A 20,783-nucleotide genomic window follows, 5' to 3' on the forward strand; every position below is an offset into this window, starting at 1 on the left:
GTGAAGCTTAAAAAATAAGATACTTCAGTGGAAGCTGCTGATTAATGCCAAAGAACATGTGACCATTGGTCTGAAAGTTAAACTCTTTCCTAAGCACTAATAGTGAATATCCTCCTTTTGTTATTTCCTTGAGTTTTGGTCATATTGCTGTGGAAAATTCTCTGTGTTCCTGACAGTGCAGTATTGAAATACCAAATCCTATGTGCCAGAGTGTTGATGTAGGTGTTGCCATCTCTGAAAACCTGATCTATATCCTAAAGAAAATTCTAAATTCAAAATTGTTTAAGTTTGTAATGCAGGGAGTAAAGAAAAAGCTAGACAGAAATGCAACTGCAACACAAAATCACTCACAGTAACTGTTGATCCACCCTCTCCCCCAACAAATACGTAGAGACATTTTTGTTAATGTTTATCAGCATGTTCTCCAAAACTCCTGTGGGCAACCTTCAGGGAAGCATCAAAAGCTGAGTGTGAGGGGGTGATGGATCTTGACAGGCAATAAATAGAAATTGCTTCATCAGGGTACCTGTACATGGTGCCTCATCCCAGGCATGAGGACTGTGCTATTTTCCCACTCAAGAGATGCTTCTTCAAGGTTACGTACAGGCTGGATGAAGGTGATGAATTTAGTGTTGTTTTATGTATTCATCCTTCACCTTTCAGGACTGTCAAACTAATGTATTAACCACTCTAATGTAACTTAACTGTCCATATTTTCCCTTGGCACATATGTGTGTCACTATGGAAATAAGAACTGTTTTGAGCCAGGGGACAAAGTATGTGATGCACTCTTCACCCTATGCCAGACCTTTCCTTTTGAAGGTGCTCCCTGCTCTCCTTTTACCTTTGCAGGTAAGCAGTGGCAGCTCCTGCAAAATGTTGGAGAAGGCAGGGAGGTGCAAGGGGAGCAGGGCGAGAGCTGTGGCATGGAGGAACACTTCTAGGGGTGACACATTTTGCACTTTCCATGTTTTTGCCTGGGGGGAGCTGCTCTATCTTCCTCTTTTTACTTTCCTTCTGCTTTTCTGGGATCTGTATCCCACCTAGAGTAAAATTCACTCCCTGTGGGCTAGTTACCTGGGAGAATGCTCTTTGGTTATGAGCTAGTCACAGATAGTGTTTTTCTTCAGAAAGACTGCAATACTGCATTCTTTATAGTGTTGGTATCTATAAGCAGTCTTATGGTAAATACAAAATATGCTTTGTAGGCTTCTTCAAGAATTTCTTGCAGAGAATGATGTATGCTATTGTACCCAAGAAGGGGAAGGCTGATCAGCCAGTTATTCCAAACTAAGCAGAAATTGAAAACTGCTAGCTAGAAACAGATAGTGATAGTCTAGCCTGAAGATCTACTCCCTGTTTCAAAAGGTCACTGTTTTCATTGTCTAGTCCAACAAAATATCCACTTTAGCCTTACCAATGCCGTTGGTGTTATATTCCTAATGACTGGGGAAATGTTCTGAAAACTCAATAGTATGGAGGAATCTGGATGCTTTATTCCACTGTAGAGGAAGAAAACAAAACAAAGCAAAACATAAAAGTTCAAAGGGAGCTAAAAAAAGGAATATTGAATTTCTCCACCCTGCTAAGAGGAGATAATTCCAACATGAAGTTCAATTTTCTTTTTCTTGCCAAGTCTTTGAAAGTGGCCATGTCATGCAACAGATAACTAGATCTCTCATTGATCGAGCTACACTAATTGTCTTTATCTGTCTCAGTGCATTTCTTAATTATATGCTGAGCATATACTCACAAATCTTGCCTTGCTTATGCATGGCCCTTTTCTTTGCATTTTATTTTTTCCCCTGAATTGCACTGATGAACAAGATGAAAGCATTGTCTCAACACTGATCAAAATCAGGGTTACTAGGAATGACAAGGTGAAATCCATTCAGGTACAGGGAAGTGATGTGGAACAACCATTGTTAACCTATTCTTGCATTCCCTGGGAGAGGGGAATATAGGTGTATATTCCTCTGTGAGCATCCTTTGAAATGTGCCATGAGCCTCTGTTCTCCTTTTTCTGGTCCAATGTCTGAGAAAAGCATATATATATATGGATCCCTCTTCAACTGTTTTTGTTTTTTTGTTTTTTTTTTTTCCTTGGACTGAACACATCTTAGCCAGAACAGAGGTTTGGGCTCATGATTGTTATTTTTGTTTCTTCAGTAGCATAATAAACAATGTGCAGAAATTGGTGCATATTGGAAAGCCCTATGTGTGCTTTCTAGAGAGAGGAAGAAGGCTGAAAATAGGTATACCAAGCCTAGAAAATTTCTGAGCCAGGGTTTCTGTATTTTCATAACACAGTATCAGTACTCACATTATGACTGCAGCAAGATCCATGCCTAGAGCTTTACAAAAATATCATTAGAGAAAGCTTCTGCTTTGTGAGAAGCTTGCTGCATATTCCATCTGGCTCTAGACAAACACTCTGCAGAAGTGTGGTTTTATGGGGAAAAACAGCGATGTAAAAAAATTATTCTTTACTCTGACCTGTGCCTTGCATGTATTCAGAACTGTCTCTCCCAAGCTTAGTAACAAATGTGAGTGCTTACAGCTTTTTATATCTGTCTCCCCTATGGTACTTACTACAGTTAAGAAATAGGGGATGGATTTTGCATCTTGTGCAGCAATAGCAGCATTCTTTATAAAACATGAGAATTAAAATAGCACTGAGGCACCAAAAGAGCTGGTTAGACAGAATGGGGAAAGCCCATCTCTAGCGGAATGGTTCAAACCACTGTTCTTAACCCATGGAGGTGTCTGAAATGTCATATGTATTTAAAAATATGTTATTTAGAATTCTGCTTCTATGCTTTCAAGGAGTGTTGCCTTCTTCATTAACATGGTGAGTAGGCCCTGACTGGCAGCAAGCACCCACACAGCTTCTTGCTCACTCCCCTCCCTGCAGCCGGACAGGGAGAAATATGAACAAGAGTGAGAAAACTTGTGGATCAAAATAAAGAAAGTGAAATCACTTACCAAGTACTGTCATGGGCAGACCAGATTGGATTTGGGGGATTTAATTTATTGCCAATTAGTATAAATTTTTAATTACTGAGTTGGGTATTTGGAAATAAAAAAAATTAAAAAAAAAAAAGATGAAAAGAAGAAAACATTCAAATTGCCTTTCTTCCCCCTTTCACTCCCAGGCTCACTTCACTCCAGACACGTCTCCTCCACTCATGTTATTGCCACAGGTCACAGTCCATCCCTCCAGCGCAGCAGCGAGCAGCACAGGGGTTGGACTCAGGACACAGTGTCTTTCTCTCTGCCAATCCTTCCTTCTCAACTCTTCCTCTGCTCTGCGCTGGTCATCCACGGGCCACAGTCCCTCCAGGGAAGTACCTGCTCTGTCATCCAGCACCTGCCCCTCCCCTGACTTTGTTAGTCCCTCCTCTGTTCCCTCTTCCTCTGCCTGTCCAACATTTCCCAGAGGTGCTGAGGGGCTCAGTGGTGTCTTGCAGTGGGTCTGTTGAAGCTGGCTGGTGCTGGCTGTGTTCAGAGAACACAGTAGAACAAAAGATTTGTATATTGTTCTTAGATGTTATCTCCAGGACAGTGATATTTAATTTCATTTCAGTCTCATTTTGAATGTGAAGCTAGGGCAAGTTAGAAAGAAATCCACGTATAGGCAACAGTGAGGTTAATGCAACCATACCGGTGATCACCGAGGAGCTTTGTGAGCCCAGTGCTGTGCCGGTCTTCCCATACATCCTGTTGAGATGGGCATCACACTTTACTGAGGTATGTGCCAGGCTCTGGACCAGGGCTGGATTGCATTTGACTGACCTGAAGGGCAAGCAGAGTGGATCTATGTCTATCTGCACTGCCTACACTAGCCTAGCAAAAATGTTTTGACTAAGGACATACCTAATGTTTGTGGCAAAGAGAAAAATCGAACCAATATATCTGATATTCTGTTTTACACTTTGAGTACAAAGACTAGCTTCCCTCTTGTTAAAATATTTTGATCTGGAGAAAGTGATTTAGAAGACAAGCTGTTTAATTAGTGCATGGTCAGAGACAATCTTTTCCAAGAAAATCTGGCAGCATGGAGAGGGCATAAAGTTAAGAGCAGATGAAGGGGACAAAAGAAATGTTGAAGAAATGTCTTTTCTTTGGAGGCGTGCTCCAAAATGTGGAGCCTTGCAGACAGATGAGGACAGCATGTTCAATGAAGGCACAGTATACTAGCACTGAAATATGCCATTGGTCATCTAGCAAAACAGGTAAACAACTTGCTTGGAGTCTTGGGGATATTTGTCAGGAATTCAGAAAATAAAATGTTTGGAAGACAGAGGAACCATCTGAGCTCACTGTGAAGCAGCAAATGTTCCAGTGCTATTTTTGGTTGTGTAGTACTGTATATTGGCAGAGTTTCTGTGAAATGGGAGGTGACACTACAAAATCTTGGAATATGCATATTTGAAATGTGCTGTTAGTGGGAAAAAAAAAAACTATATATATATATATCTTCCATATATTTAGCATTTAGTCTATTCCAAAAAGTGGATCTACCATCTTTTTATTCCATGCTTAAAGTCTTCTACTTGGAAGAAACAATATCTACTCTGTTTTGGAAGGAATATATATCATCCTGGTTGCCTCAGCTTGGACACATTGTTTGGTCCTTTTGGTGTCAACAGGTCAGAAAAATTGTGCCTGAGTTAATGAGCAGAGAGAAAGAAAAAAAAAGGAAAAAGGGATTTCTTTTCATTCTTGAAATAACTGGATAAGACAAAAATCAATAAGACCCCAGTGTCTGTAATAGAAGAGGATAAACAAAATCACACACATTGATGGAAAAGATGCATAAGAACTGAATTGCACTGATAAGGACATTTCCATGAGAATGTCTGTTCTCACCCTTCTTGGCACTGGAGCAGATTGACATTATGTTGTGTCCTGGTTCACCTAGGATAGGGTTAAGTTTCCCCAGCAGAGAGGGGGAAGGGATCTCCAGCCGGGAACTTTTTCCTTTGTGGCTTTGGTCGCGGGGAGTACGCGTGGTGGGCTGGCTGTGTTCACTGCGGTATTTCTCTGTATATCTTTTGTCTTGTTTACTGTTATTACTATTTATTGTTGTTATTATTGCTATTGTTGTTGTTCAGATTGTTATTTTATACACTGTTGTATTAAATTTCTTCTTATTTCAATCCCAGGGTTTGTGCCCTACTCGGTCCGAGGGTGGGGGAGGGACAACGGCAGCGTGGTCTCCGGTCCCGGCAGGGCCTAAACCACCACAGGTTATTTGAATTAATATGAGCAAGATGGTGTCATATGCAGTGATTTGCCTATTTAACACTTAACCACATTCGGAGTAAAATCAGCACCTTAGTAAATGGAAATAACCCCTCATGGCTTGTTATATGATCAAAAAGTCCCCATTTTTTCTTCTTATATTTCCCCTTTAATCTTTTCCAGATTATCTCTAGGTGGATTTAAATTAAATCCTCTCTCATTAGCAGCTACTAATTTATTTATATTTGATAAATGTCTCACAAATTATCTGTTTCATCAATGTGGATGTTGGTAAGAAAAAATTAAAAGAAAATATTTTTGCTTTCAAAAATATTTTCATTTTACTTAAACCACTATGAATTGAACTACTATTCATGGAGAAAGGCCTCTCTTACTGTTTCATTTTGACACCTATAGAAAATTCTATATTTATGCCACAAAATGGGCTCAGAGGATGTGTAGCCTGGCTGGAGTTGCTCAGCTATTTGCCAGTGTTTGGCTTGAGATTGCAAATACTATTTAAAACAAAGAGTTCCTTAATTGTTAGAATCCTAAATGCAATTCTTGTTTGTTAGCAAAGCCAGCATAGAGCTGGAGAGCATTTTCTGCAAAGCTATTAGAAGTTCGTATACTGTGGGAACACTGGATATATCTTATTTGACAGGCTGATGTATTACACTGTAATGACCTGCAGTACTTGATGAGTTTATCTGGAGTCCTATTACATGGTAAGAGGAGGCCAGATAGGAGGAGCGAGGACAGGTGGCAAGGACAGCAAGCAAGCGGGAAACCCATTCTATACCATGGTAATCAGGGCATTAGGCTAGAAAAAGAGAGGAAAAGTATCAAAAAGGCATAAAATGGCTATTGCCATGAAATATATTGTCCTGAGGAAAAAAACTTATTTTGAAGGATTTGTGAGTATTTTTTATCTTGTAAAAATACCAGCCTAGTTTTTCAGACTCTGTAAATCAAAGGTCTGAGGTATGAACCTTTTCAGATTTCTCAGCCAGATTTTCTTTTAGTATATATTTCTTTTAATAATGACTTGGTACAGTGTAATACTGCAGTGGTTTAGGCTTATCTAGTCTTGTCTTAATACAGCTATGCCAAAACTGGAATGTAAAAGCTGTGTTTCCTTATTCCTGAGAAACTAGTCATCACAAAATTACACTTCATAGGAAAATAGCAAAGCCAACTCCATCCACAAAGGAAAACATGCAAGGCAACCTTTATGTAATGTGTGATTACTACAATGTACATATTCCATGAATAATGCCATTTATGCCTTAGCATTTTTGGGATCAATAGTGTTTATACTGTACTGTGAACGTCCTCAGAATGCATAGCTAACTGCAGAAAGAACCCCTTTTTACCTGTATCCTGAATTCATGTGTCATTGTCCAGTAATTCATTCTGCTTTTGTGCTCTTTCCAGTAGCTCTAAAAATTCTGTGCTTGACTCACCATTGATTTCTGACTTGCTTTGCACCAGTGCAAGAGTAAGGAAAAATAGACCCTCAGCTGCTCCACTGTTGTGGGAGTGACTGAGGTGTGCAATAACCATGAGTCAGGCCTTTCTGAAGAGCCTCTCATTACCATTGTTACCATTTTTACTTAAAAAACCCAACAACCTTTGGCTGAATTTGTCACTCATGAATAAGTGGATGTCCTGAACGTCTGGTACTGATTTGTAGGCCATTCATTGAGCTCTTGTCTCAACCATGAGATAAGACAATCCGGACACAGACTGAAAGGCATTTTAATGTTGCTGTATGGGGACTGGAGGAAGGTTTACTATGCATAACTTTGCCTTACTAGTAGTGCTTGGCAGCTCCAAAGTACCTTTTGTTCAAGGGTTCCCAGTACTATACAGCACTGCATGTGCTTTGTAACTTCCACTGTAGAGAGGTGTCTGCCATTTCATTTTTATGTACCAGGAAGCTGAAGCATTTAGTAGAAGTGAGTAAATCACCTTGGCCAAACCAGTAAATAAGAACTCAGTTGAATTCTGGTCCTCCATGACAAAAAGGAAGTGTGCCAATCCAAGACACCATGTAGCATCCGTGTGATCAGTTGCTTTCCCTTCACTACACATGAGTAAATCTGAAATCCTGCCATTGTGAATGTGTGTCCATAACTCTTAAAGAAGCTAGATCATCCTTTAGTACTTTTGCAGACTTCTCAAAATGGTTCCCCAGGAAAAGAGGAAATAAGAAGTCAAGTCAGATTTTATATTGTATTGCTTTTCTCTTTGGTACTTCAGTGGAAGTTTTTTCCATGTTTTGTATTTGATTAATCTTATTTATGGCATTATATTACTAATCCTATTTAGCTGGTTTTGTTCACAGAAAACAATGCACACGCAAAATAAGAAAAAAACCCCTAAGCATTGAGATGATCTCAAACAGTTCCAGTTGTAAAACTGTTTCTGAAATATGGTGTATTTATTCTGCTACCTGGGTTCTAAATGCAGAGCATACCAGGCCTAATGTCTAATGAGAGTCAGACATTGCACCTCTAAAATAAATGCTCATGCTTTTATAGAAGCAGTAGTACTGCTCACAGTCTGGTTAGTTATTAATGAGTTGAGGCAATAGCCAGTCTGTATATTATAAAGATAACTTCTGAGACCTTATTTCCTGCCTAGGCAATGTCCTAATCTGAAACGACATCTCATTTCTGGGTTAAGGGAGATGCCTCATTTAGAAAACTAATTTGGAAATATGTGATTTACGTTGACCTCCACATTCCTTTCCCACTATAAATACAGAATTTACACTGCCACTGTAATTAATCCACAGTAAAATTTCTAGTAATTTCCAGGTTCCTCATTAGAATCTACTGAATTTTGAGATTACAGCATAGAAAATCTGAAATACATCTATCAATTGTGCTAATCCAGGCTTGCATCAGTATTACTGGAAACAAAAGCCTAAGCTTGTGTTAAATAAAGTGGGAGTTTATATGATCTAGGTGTATAAAATGTTGCAATTACACTGCTCATGTTTGTATTCAGTTTATAGCAACCCATAACACCCATACTCTTTGTTCAAGAGCTTTCCATTATAGATTTGCATAGGCAATTTTATCTCAGGTTGTTTGGTATTTGACATAATTCCTTTATTTCTGGAGTGAAACAACAGTATAGCTATCTATTTTTGAAAAGGAGATTTAACCTTCGTATTTGTGAATGAAAGCTGGAAATCCTGAGTCAAAGAAAGTCTAGAAAACCTGAAGCATGAATTATTTCTATATAAAATCTCAGGGTTTTAGAGGAAAAAGGGTTTGTTTTCATTTCAGTCTTCATCTTGCTTGCTGAATGCCTGGGGCTGGTGGAACAATGTGGGTACACATACATGTGTATGGAGGTGTGAATGTGCACTTTTTCTTGCACATTGAACCCAAACTGGAGGGTACTGGAACCTTTCTGAAGCTCAGGACTCTTTTTCCAGGATGTGTTTCTGGTAGGTTAGTAACTGCCTAGTGCATGGAAAATGGGAATCTCCATTTTTCTGGGGCCAGATGTAGAGGTTCGCTATTATCCATGGAGGGCTCTCACTAATGGGGAGGAAGGGTTGTTTTCTACCTAATAAGCCCACGAAAGACAGAAAGAGAAACACAGGTGACACCAGCACGATCAGTCTGCCATTCACAAGGTACTCACAATCCCAGAAATCCACTCAAAAATACTTGTTTTATTTTGTTGTTTATTTTTTCTAGAAAAAGCAAGTGAGTCAAACAAAGATCCGGGTGATCTCTACCATCCTCTTCATCCTGGCAGGCTGCATTGTTTTTGTGACCATTCCTGCAGTTATCTTCAAACACATCGAGGGCTGGACAGCCTTGGAGTCCATCTACTTTGTGGTTGTCACTCTGACTACTGTTGGCTTCGGTGACTTTGTAGCAGGTGAGCAGCTTTGAGCCTAGGTGCTGTGCATGTGGGCCTTGGCTCTTAGAATTTGTTTTCTGGTGTAGAGAGGAGGCTTTTCACAGTGTATTATATTCCAGTGAAATGATGCCAGGTGTTTCTGTTGGGGCTACTGTGCAATAGGACACCAGGTTGATTTAAGATCCAGGTGTCTTGCCATCTGCAGATTGCAAGCTTTCAGAAGTGTAGATAATGTGAGCCTGGGAAGTCCTGATTATTCTTTATCGTGCAATGAATTATGCACAAGCCAAATGACTTTCCCATTGAATTAAAGATTTGTATTAGTCCATTAGGGCTCAATCTGAGGCTGATAGCTGAAGCAAGTTGCCAAAATGATGAATAGATGAAGCTTTTACAAAGTAGGACTGAACCATAAGGCTGGAGAAATCTCTGGTTGGATGCAGTAGTGGGCTGCTACTATAGGAGCTGCAGAATTTCAGAAGCTGCATTTTGTTCTCTAACCTTTGCAGAATTTTAGACATTGCAGTTGACCTGTTAAGGAAAACAGATGTAGACAGAGAAGGATTAATGAGGTATGCATCTCAGTGCTAGAATGCTCTCCAAGATTAATACAGTACTGGCAGGAACTATAAATATCCATCCTTATCAATTTCCAAAGAGGGAGTTACAACTGTTGTCTGGAGATTTTTTTTTTCCACTCTACTGCTTTGCTAACAAAAAGGTGGATAAAATAAGTGGATTTTTTTTCCCATTAGTGCATGACCCCTACACCTCATTCCTATTAGTGGTCCTAATTGAAGGCATTAAGATACCTGTGTTACAATCAGCCATATTATGCTACTGTTTTGTTACTTTCTATAAATCAGTCAAATATGAATGTGTTAAAAACATCAAATGAGACCACAGGGATATATAACATTTTCTTTGCTGAAGAGCTGTAGACAAGTCTTTTTGTAGACGAGACTGTGATCTTCTGCTTTTTTATGACATAGTGGCATAGAAGACATGAATTACTGAGGAAAAAAGGCACCAAAGAAAGAGAGCCCCAGATATGAAAAAGAAGCATTTTATAAGCAGATACAAAAGTAATTGTATGAGCTTGGTCTGTTTTAACCACAGAATGTGAGGAGAAGTTCACTGATATTCTGTCTTTGTGGTATCACAGTGTGGAATAAAAATAATTCACCATATTTTTCTTAAGCATATCACACTTTGTTATTGTTTTATTTAATAATATAATACTACAAAAGTTCTGAATATTAAATTGTTCTAAATCCAACGTGATTAGAAGAATATAATCCACATCTGGGTGGTTACTACAACCAGGATTTTTCAAAAATCAAATGGAGGACCCTGAATGAGAAAACTTCAGAGGTGATGTCATGAGAGGAGTTTAAGGCAGGTGATCACCAGGAGATTTGGGTTTCATTGCTGGTTTTTGGACAGATTTTCTGTCACTTTTATTCTCTGTCACTTTAAACTTTCTGTATCTCTGTTCCTTTTATCATCAAAGGGAAAATACTACATTGCATTCAGTAAAACCGCCTCAATGGAGCTATGCTGATTTATTCCACCTGGAATGTGTCCCAGCTCATGCCAAACTGGGAAAGTTTTTGTATTACTGTTAGAAATACAACTGTGGATGGAGCCTGAAAAAACAGAATATCTGATAGGCTGAAAAAAGTGGTCTCATAATTTCTCAGTCGCCTGATTACTCCATAAGACAGACCTCGACAATCTACTTCATAGCAAGCTTCCTCAGGGACACGTATGATCAGAAGAGCCTCGTTGTACCATAGCAACAGCAGCCTCCACCTCCCATTGTTTCCCACTTTTAAAGGCTGGAAAAAAGAGATTGATTCATGTGGTGTATGGGGAGTGATTAATATCAACACCAATATTCGGGTCCCTGCCAATTCTCAAATGTCTGAGCTTCCACAGGGATGTTCAATCACTGTACGTACACTCATACTGAGTCTGGATAAAATTAAAGAGTTGTAGGAATATCTCAAATTGCAAAAAACTCCAGGGGATATGCTGAACTGTGTTGTCTGGTGATTTCAATGGGGGAAAATCCGTAAAGATCTCTGTAAACATACAGAGGTACAATCTGGTGTCTAGCTTTCATCTAACCAAGACTGGAATCCAGGTATTATGCAATCTTCTGCCCAAGTCCCCTGGTAGGGTTGCTCTTCAGGCAGAGATTTACACAGGTACCACCAAGGGTGGTGTTTCTTCACCTGCACTGAGGGATGTGGCTGTGCAGCCTCTTTGCCACTCTCTTAATCTCAATGCTGTGCCCGTCTCTCACTGTCTCTCATCAGTGCATATAGCATTGTCATAGGACTAAGAGTATCAAAAGTGTGATTGCGGTTTCTTTCTTTTGGAAAAGTTTATTCTGTGGTAGGTAGCAGCCTGGCTGCTACTGCATTTATTTTAGGCTCTTCGTAGTTCACTGAAGTTGCCAAATGTCTCACATACTTGTTTTACAAGCTCATCCTAAAACTTGCATGAAATCAGTATAGGATATTTGTAGCTTCATTTGATCAGTACCTTCCCTCAAGTCACTGACCAGAGAATGCATACCTATAACTGATACCCAAGCAAATGGTATACCCTTATTATCAGTCTGATGTGGGGTTGGCTTCCTCTCAGATATCCTAATCTGGAGGGGAAGACAAAGCTACTTTTCTTTCTCCTGCACATAGGTCTCTGGATCCTGTAGTTAAACCCCCCAAAAATCTGGAAACTCTATAAAGTGAGGGGATTTAACTGTAAAGTTTCTCAACTACCAGGCTGCAAGCATTTCTGAATAAGAAAGTCTAGCTGTATTGAACTTTTTTCTTGGAAATGTGTTCATGCTGTTGCAAGTACTGTCAAAGCAGGAATTTCAGACTTATTTCAGAGTGAGTGATATAAAGTGTTTACTATGTGCTCTGACAGGTCACATAGCAGCAGAACAATAGGTAATTTTAAAGAGTCTTAAATTAAGAAAAGACTGTGTTCTTCCCATTCTGACAAGCCTCTCATCTATTATTAGAATTACAGTGGTGTTGGTAAGAGTAAAGAAACACTTTCAGGAATTTCTCAGAATTGCAGATATTTTGTCATAATTTTGGCATCTCATGATTCCTAAGCATAAGTATATGCTTATTTTAGGAGGAAATGCTGACATCCATTACCGAGAGTGGTATAAACCCTTAGTGTGGTTCTGGATCCTTGTTGGCCTTGCCTATTTTGCTGCTGTCCTGAGTATGATTGGAGACTGGTTAAGAGTCCTGTCCAAGAAGACAAAAGAAGAGGTATGACTAGTAAATTCTCAGTGGTTTGCCGTTTTGTAAGAGAACTTTAAGTGCCTGTTCCTGCTTATCTAAAGAAGGTTGCTCCTCTGCATGACAAATGCTCAGTATTCCCTGTGGTTTACTCCACTGGCTGCCTTTGGTATCCAGTTGACTCTGCTCCTTCACAAAAGGAGGAAAAAAAAAGCAACTGAAGCAACCTAGGTTGTTAAAACTCTATCAGTACTACCAAATAACAGAACATATCTGTAAGATTGCAATTATGGAATAAGAAAGGCCAGCCTTCACTCTAAAACTAGCTACAAAATTGTGATAAAAATTTCAGTGTTCTCTCTTTAAAAATCAGAGATGCATAGGTTTTGAAGACATTGATTGGCTCTCTTCATTATGAAACAAGAATCTGCCTTTAAACCAGGGGATTGTATGGAGTTTTCCCACCTTTCCCTATGTCAGGGAATATAGTTCTGAATAAGAGTTTAAATTCAGGCCCCTTACCGAGTACCATATTATTAAAAATTAAAGAAACTTAGTCAGCATCAGGGAGAACATGATGAAATTCACGCAGAACATGCCCTCCATGATTCAAAGACAGTATCACTAATGCTTCACTCAAAGAAGAGTGGAAAGTAGAAGGCAATTACCATGACTCTAGAGCTGAAGCTGGTTGTGCAGGACATTAAAAATATAATTTCAATTTTTAAGGCAATCTCATCATGCATTACTAGCAAAGCTGACCTGTCAGAGTTATCCTAAGAGCAGGCATAGACAAAGTTTGGCAGGGGGGTACTGCTGTTTATCATTCATGAAAGCATCTGTGCTACCTGAGGCCCAGTGCATGCCCATCTCCATGAATAAAAGGGGCTTCACAGAGAGTCTGGCTGCCAGGTTGAGCATCAGCAGGCACCTATAGGTGGGAATCTGATCTTTCAATGGTGAATGTGAGATGCCTCCTGCCACAAGTAATACAGTTCTAAATGGACATCTGCTCGTCTGTTCATCTGGCCTGAGGAACCAAAGATCACTTTCTTGTGGATCACTGAATGCAGAAACTACAACAGCCCAAGAAATCTATTGACCTTGGTGAGCTCTTCCAGATATTGTACTCCTGAATCTGTTCTCCTTTAGTCAAACTTTGGAAAAGGCCTGTGTTGACTGAGATACTGATTGGTCATTTATCTTTTTTTTTTTTTTTTTCTCATTTTGGAAGAAATATTTATTCAATATAGCATCCATGTAGGTGCTTTATGCTTAGCCATTATTCTGCTCTCAGGTGCAAAGGAGTAAAACAGAGCAAAGCAGTGAGACATTTAAGGACATGCTGATGGTGCCCACACAGAATATGTGTTGACAACTCCTCCAGCTGGCTTGAGAGGATGGTATTTGGACAGTTATGCAATGGAAACCTCCATTAAAGACTGCTACATTTGGTCCCTGAGAATTAACCCTAGACTGGATCAGTGAGAGGTCCACTTGAAATTATCTAATAGGTATTGTGGCACTGAACAGAACCTTCAGTGGGACTGAACAGCTCCAACCATAAGCAATATGGGAAAATACATTACTGTATTGCTACAGTGGTTATTGTGCTGTTCTGAGGCATATTGGTGTAACTATATGTGATTAATTTTGCTCACTCCTGACCATCTATCACTGACATTATAAGTCAGGAACTTGTTTTTTAACCAAGGAGGGATTAGCACGAACACCTCCCATCATGTATCAAGCTGTAAAGTGTGCAGGGTGGCAAAATGTGAAATAGGCAAATAGCTTATATGTCACACAAACCATTAGTTAGTCACTAGTTGGTGTATTTAGAGCTTGCCCAGCATACCCACTTTCCTGCTGAAGCTTGCGTCCAGATGTATGCACTGGAGCTGCAACCGTTCTCTGATTCTACACCAGACGAGAAAATGCTTGTGCTACTCTTCCATAGGAAAGATTGTTACTTCATTTTGCTTTTTCTTTTTTGAAACTTATTTCTCTTTCTTGTTGTTGTAAAGGTTGGAGAAATAAAAGCCCATGCAGCTGAGTGGAAAGCGAATGTGACAGCTGAGTTCAGAGAGACACGGAGGCGGCTCAGTGTGGAAATTCACGACAAGCTTCAGCGGGCAGCCACCATCCGGAGCATGGAGCGCAGGCGCCTGGGCCTGGACCAGCGAGCCCACTCCTTAGACATGCTCTCTCCAGAGAAGCGCTCTGTCTTCACTGCCTTGGAAACAGGACGCTTCAAAGCCTCATCTCAGGAAAGCATCAACAACAGACCTAACAACCTGCGCCTTAAAGGGTCAGATCAGCTCAACAAGCATGGGCAGGGAGCATCTGAGGACAACATCATTAACAAGTTTGGATCGTCTGCTAAAATGACCAAAAGGAAAAACAAAGACCTCAAAAAGACCATCCCTGAAGACGTGCGTAAAATTTATGAGACCTTCCGAAACTACTCCTTGGATGAAGAAAAAAAGGAAGAGGAGACAGAGAAGATGTGTAATTCTGAGAACTCTTCTAGCACTGCAGTCTTGACCAACTGCATCCAGCAGCACTCAGACCTGGAGAATGGAGTGATCCCCAATGAAACCAAAGAAAGGGAACATGAAAACAAAGCATTACTTGAAGACAGAAATTAAATGTAAAAGATGCTTGACTTGAATTAACAATGTTACTGGTTTTATATACATATATATATTGAGACACGTGCCTTATACAGACTCCTTATTCAGTCTGAATTATATAGCATCGAAGAATATTTCACTGTGCCATAAAGACTCAAGCTTGCTCTGCCAAAACAATTCAGGAACACAGCACTGCAGAATGGCAACAGAAAGCTACGCACATGGAATTTTCAGCCTGTATAAGATTACCAGGGCAAGACACAAAGGAAGAGACTGAACCATGGCAATATTGCCAGAGTGCTCCTACCATCACATAATATTAGACAAAGGGCAGCTATGTAAGAAGAGCGTTTGAAAGGGATGAAAAAAGTGTATCTTTGTAATGGAGTATGCATTCATTAAAGCCTTCCCCTGGTGATTAAAAAGAGGAGAAATGATTGGAGTGAACTAGAAACTTTCAGTAAGGCTTAGTTTACGTTTTGGCACGTGATCCAAGCTAGATTTTTTTTTTTTTTTTTCCTTCCATTTTTGAATCAGATGCATTATCTTTCTAAACTCCAAAAGAATGTCCATGGACACAGCTACCAGCTAGATGCTGGTTTGAAAAATCAATACAGACATATTTAAGGGTCAGATTGCTCTTTTCATTAAAAAAAAAAAAAAGAAAAAAAGAAAAGAAAAAAACTCTGTGGGTATTTATATTAACAAGTGACAAAAAAAAAAAAAGGAAAAGAAACAAATGGATTTTTTTTTCCCATGTAGGAAATATTCAATGTAAACTCACAGCAAGAAAGTGCATATGAAGAAAGTGCAACATCTCATGCTATGTTGTTTAAAAGAAGAGAAACATTAATTTAATGGTATTTGGCTAGGTGTATAAAACAGTGGGCCAACTGTTTTTTTAAAAATAATTTCTCATTCACACTTTCTACCACTGAAAAAAACCCTTCAATATTAATGCTGTAAGACTATGAAGACAGAAGGAAAGCTATAGCTTTTGCATGTCAGCAAACTGCTGTTCTCTGTAGCTAAATCTGAATTTTTAAAAATAGACATAAGAGTATATACGCTATTCAGTTGAGGGCCAGGGCAGCCATAGAATCTCAGGGCTCTCTACCCCTTTTAATGGGTTTGGGTTTAGACATGAGCTGCAGTCATATCAGAAAAAAAGAAGAAATTTAGGAAAAGACGTTGAGAAAAATATGGTGGTAATCTTTTAAGTGCTTATAGCTTTAAGTGCCATTAATGCTGTCATATTTTGTAACTTTTTAAAGAAATATTTTGAATTATTTGTTTTATTTCCTTTCAGGTACTATCTTTGTTTGACATTTGCTATCTCTTTTCTTGATAAAATCTAAACATGAGCTCTCTGCATTTCTAGACTAAAGTGAAATGTAAACAAACTGTGGGCATTTTTAAAAAATGTTTTGTGTTGTCTGGACATATGGCTGTAAGAAGTACAAATGTCCCTAGACTTCACAGTAAATATTCAAAGAAAAGGCTGCAAAATAATTAATGGGAATTGCAAAACACACTAAATTTTGGTAGCCTCAGCCTGTGGGCTACTGTGTTCGTCATCGCAGATACAGTATTTTGCATGCTGGAAATGAGATACACGGTTGCACCAGTGATGCTTTCCCTGCGCCTTCGCAAAGTCCTAAATAACCTGCAATTCAAACTGTAGGCTTATAGGTAAAGTAAGCATGGATGTAGATGGCAGAGACATAATGATTCTTACAAGCTAGTCAAACATACAGACACTAGCAGGTCATACAGACACAGACTTTTGGAATTGCATGCCCATGTCTGCATACACAGAAATGCACGCTTAATTTTCTCTGGTAGTTTCTGAGATTTTATGCACAATGAGCCAGCTCAAAATCTAACTGGTCACTGGAATACATGTTTGCCATGACTATGAATAGAAGCATGGCAACGCAAATGAAAATTTTGAGTATGCATATTTGCATATCTAACTGTACAATTCGCAGGAGTGAGCCCAATACCACTAGTTGAGAGGAGGAAAGAAGTTCTGTCTGCTGGTTCACTTCACTTGAAATATCATATCACATTTCTAATTTCATTATCTGTCTGAAAATTAAGGATGAAAAAACAATGTTTGAAAAATTTCAAGTCATTTGGGATTGCTTTAACTCAATAAGATCCAACAGAAATTGAATTCTGCTTTGCTCACTAACGAATCTCTTAAGGTGCAGGGCAGTGCTCTGGCTTTAGTTTACTGGAGGCATGGCAGTTAAGCCCAGTCCCAGGAAGGGTTTCACATGACTAAGAGCTGCCGTGGCATCTGGAGGCGTTTGTGCCATGAAGCCCTGTGCTCTGCTTCACAGTGATGCAGACGGCAGTGCAGCTTGTGGCCATCCTCAGAGTCCGTCCCTGAGCTGCAGGCAGACACCAGCAGTAAGCAGGTCTGCTGGAGCAGAGCCCTTTAGCCCTCCTGTTGCTCCTGGTTTTGGGCAGGCCTGGGATGAAGTCCAGCCTTTTGTGCCACATGTGAGCAAATCTTCTGAAGTCTTACTCAGAAATACAGTAAGTCATGTTGTGCTAATTCTGTAGTGCCAGGATAGATGAAGCATACTTGGATGTACCAGTTTTGTGTTGTTCAGATCTGGGGTTTTACTGTGGACTGGTGGTAAGTTAGGAAACAAAGCCACAATTTAGATTTGCTTTTGAATTCCAAACAAGTTTCAGAAGAGTTCAGACATCTGATCTGGGTCCTGGGTATTAAAGTACTGCCTGCTTACACTGTCCTGTTCTTTGCTTGCATGAGGGATCAGGCACATGAAAGCATCTCATCTGACTCTGACAGCGTGCAATACATACAGATTATGCTAACAATTCTCCTTGGTTATCCAATGCCAAAACCAATATAATGTTGTTTGTTCCTCAACTAAATTATTCTCGCCAGAAATGCTTGCCTGTAATGGGAAAGTCCTGCACAGATGGACAGGCAGCTGTAAGGGTATGGGAGATGCATTTCCTGTATGTGAAATGTAAGGCTTAGTCATAGCTAGAGCATTTTTACTGATTGGGGTCAGGGAAAATAAAAGTCTCTTTGGTAGGACTTGTCTGTCTGAGTTGGACAGTGGGCAAATCATGGTGAGGAGACAAAGTTTGGTGGCCAAATTCAGAACCGATGTGATAGAAAGGCCAATGAAATCTTGTCATATTCTTAATCTCTAAACTTTCTGAGTTCTCAGTCTGTCCTCTGTCCACCTTCTAGCTGATGGCGTGTGTGTCTCAAATGGCCATGCCATGCAGGGGTCCCTGGCTGACATTTTATCAGCTGTGTCTTCAGCAACTGCTGGTTTGGGATATGATAGTTTCAGGGACAAAGGGTGGTGCTGAATAAATTTCCAGTGAGATACTGAACAGAGCATTTGATGATCTTTTACATGAAAGCAAAATGCTCTTTTTCATTCTCACTCATTTCTGTGTCTGTGAAACTTGCTGAGAAAGCTGCCAGTCTCCTACTGGAGTATATACTTTCTCCTATATGATTGACTATTAAATACCTCAATATACATAATTTTTATTACAATATGGGAAGTGCAAATGGTGTATTGCATAGGGAGACAGACAGACATGTCTGACAATGAAAATGACATTGTAATGCCCTAAATTGCTTCTTCCCTAGTCAAGGCTGTCCCTTGGTTTTAGTTGTATGCAACAGATTGGGAGAGAATGTCAGTTCAAACATCAAGTGTTTTCATGGCTAAAATTCTCATCCTTTGGCATTTAATAATACTTATAAAAAACTTGTGATGTTATTTCTAGTGAGGCAGTTCCACCATTATTGGAAGTTTAAGCAAAAGGTAGTCTGAACCATATCCAAAACTCCTTGCTCTAAATTACACGCTTTCACAGCAGCCTGAAAATAGAAAATCAAATAAAAGGGTGACTTACTGACTTTAACTCTTAGATCCTACCCTGAGCACAATGTGACTTGACATGGGAATTGGGACCTGAAAGAACAAAGGAAACACAGATTTTCTGTAGCCACAGTCCTCACACATAGAGGACAATTCAGCTTCTGTTTTTCTATAGCTTTCAGCTCTGCATTCCCAATTTCTACTGTCTTGTGCAGGAGTATTCTAACATGCTCCTCTGGGGATCCTCCTGAACCATTGACCGTTACTGAACTTGTGCAGATTTTGCATGAGTAGTTTTGAAAAGGTTTGTAACTTCATCCATGTGACAGTCTATGAACTGCATTATTCATTAATAGGGAACATTATTTCTAATAAATTCGATTAGAAATAATAGTAAATAAAACCCTCAGTGGTTTATATTAATGAAATCTGGTTTTGGTTGTTGCTGTGAAATTATTAATCATCAGAGTTTCTGCCATCTGGCTTTATGATGTCTCTAGTACAAGTCTACTTCTGCCAAAGCCATTAATAGGCTGTGACACAGACTTTCTGCAAAATTCTCTAACCCACAATAAATGTAAGTATGTCTGTGAGTTCAGGGTGTGAAAAACTCTGCCCTTAGAATTTGGCATTTTCCTGAAGAATTTGTATTTATGCTGTACATGGGCTTTTTGTTTGCCAGCTGGTTTTCTCAGGGGCTTATTTGTGTTGTCAGGTTGTATGATGTCCGCTAGTCTCACTTTTCCCATCATCCACTAAAAATAAATAACAAGCAAAAAGCAAGCTGTATATTATGTTGCATACTAACTGTGATGGTTTTAAGCCCTGCTGGGACTGGAGACCACGTTGCTGTTGTCCCTCCCCCACCCTCAGACACAAGTAGGGCACAAACCCCGTGTTAAAATAAGAAGAAATTTAATAGAACAGTGTAATAAACAATTGGAACAACAACAATGGTGATAACAACAACAACCACCAGTAATAACAATAAGCAAGACAAAAGATATACAGAGTAATACTGCAGTGAACACAGCCAGCCCACCGCACGTGCTCTGTGGGACCAAAGCCGCAAAGGAAAAAGGTTCCCACGCTGCCGCGCTGGACCTGACATCAGCATGGTATGAATAACCCGGCTGGAGATCCCTTCCTCCTCTCTGCTGGGGAAACTTAACCCTATCCTAGCTGAACCAGGACATAATCCACCCCTTTATTCTATACCATCTGCATCATGTCTAGCTGCCATTTAGCGGTTAGCAATAACAAAATAACAATTTACAAAGGCACATCATAATTTACGGCATGTTCTCACCCAGAATCAAGTCCCCCTGTGGTACGCATCGGACCTCCCCATTGTCCTGCATCACCCACCAGGTGCACCCAGGTCCTTGAGCAAAAGCAATCCTGTGGATGGGTTTGCCTTTACCTTTGCCTGGCGCAGGACTAAACCAGACCATTTTTCCCAATATATTCCTCATGCGCACCACAGGGACTTTATCCCCACCTACAGCACGTGGAAGTTTTGACTGAGCCGGGCCAGCTCGACTGGCAGATCCTCTTGTGTTGACGAGCCAGGTGGCCTTTGCTAGATGCATGTCCCAGTCTTTGAAGGTGCCACCTCCCAGTGCTTTCAATGTGGTTTTTAAGTCCATTGTAGCGCTCGATCTTCCCAGAGGCTGGTGCGTGGTAGGGGATATGGTAGACCCACTCGATGCCGTGTTCTTCTGCCCAGGCATTTATGAGGTTGTTTCGGAAGTGGATCCTGTTGTCTGACTCAGTTCTCTCTGGGGTGCCGTGTCGCCACAGGACTTGGGTCTCAAGGCCCAGGATGGTGTTCTGGGTGGTGGCGT

General features: G+C 40.0%; 1 protein-coding gene across 2 annotated transcripts in view; it reads left to right on the forward strand.

The window, feature by feature from the left end:
- Window positions 1-15,660, forward strand: part of KCNK10 (potassium two pore domain channel subfamily K member 10) — a 66,589-nt gene extending 50,929 nt beyond the window's left edge. For both annotated transcript variants that reach the window (XM_026850051.1, XM_026850052.1), the window contains exons 6-8: window positions 8,970-9,156; window positions 12,298-12,440; window positions 14,438-15,660. In XM_026850051.1, the coding sequence (XP_026705852.1) occupies window positions 8,970-9,156; window positions 12,298-12,440; window positions 14,438-15,061 (954 nt within the window). In that variant the 3' untranslated portion in view covers window positions 15,062-15,660. The remainder of the gene's footprint in view (window positions 1-8,969; window positions 9,157-12,297; window positions 12,441-14,437) is intronic.
- The last annotated feature ends 5,123 nt before the right edge of the window (window positions 15,661-20,783 follow it).

Source organism: Athene cunicularia (genome assembly GCF_003259725.1).
Source record: "Athene cunicularia isolate RWA chromosome 5 unlocalized genomic scaffold, athCun1 chr5_part1, whole genome shotgun sequence".
Lineage (NCBI taxonomy): Eukaryota > Metazoa > Chordata > Aves > Strigiformes > Strigidae > Athene > Athene cunicularia.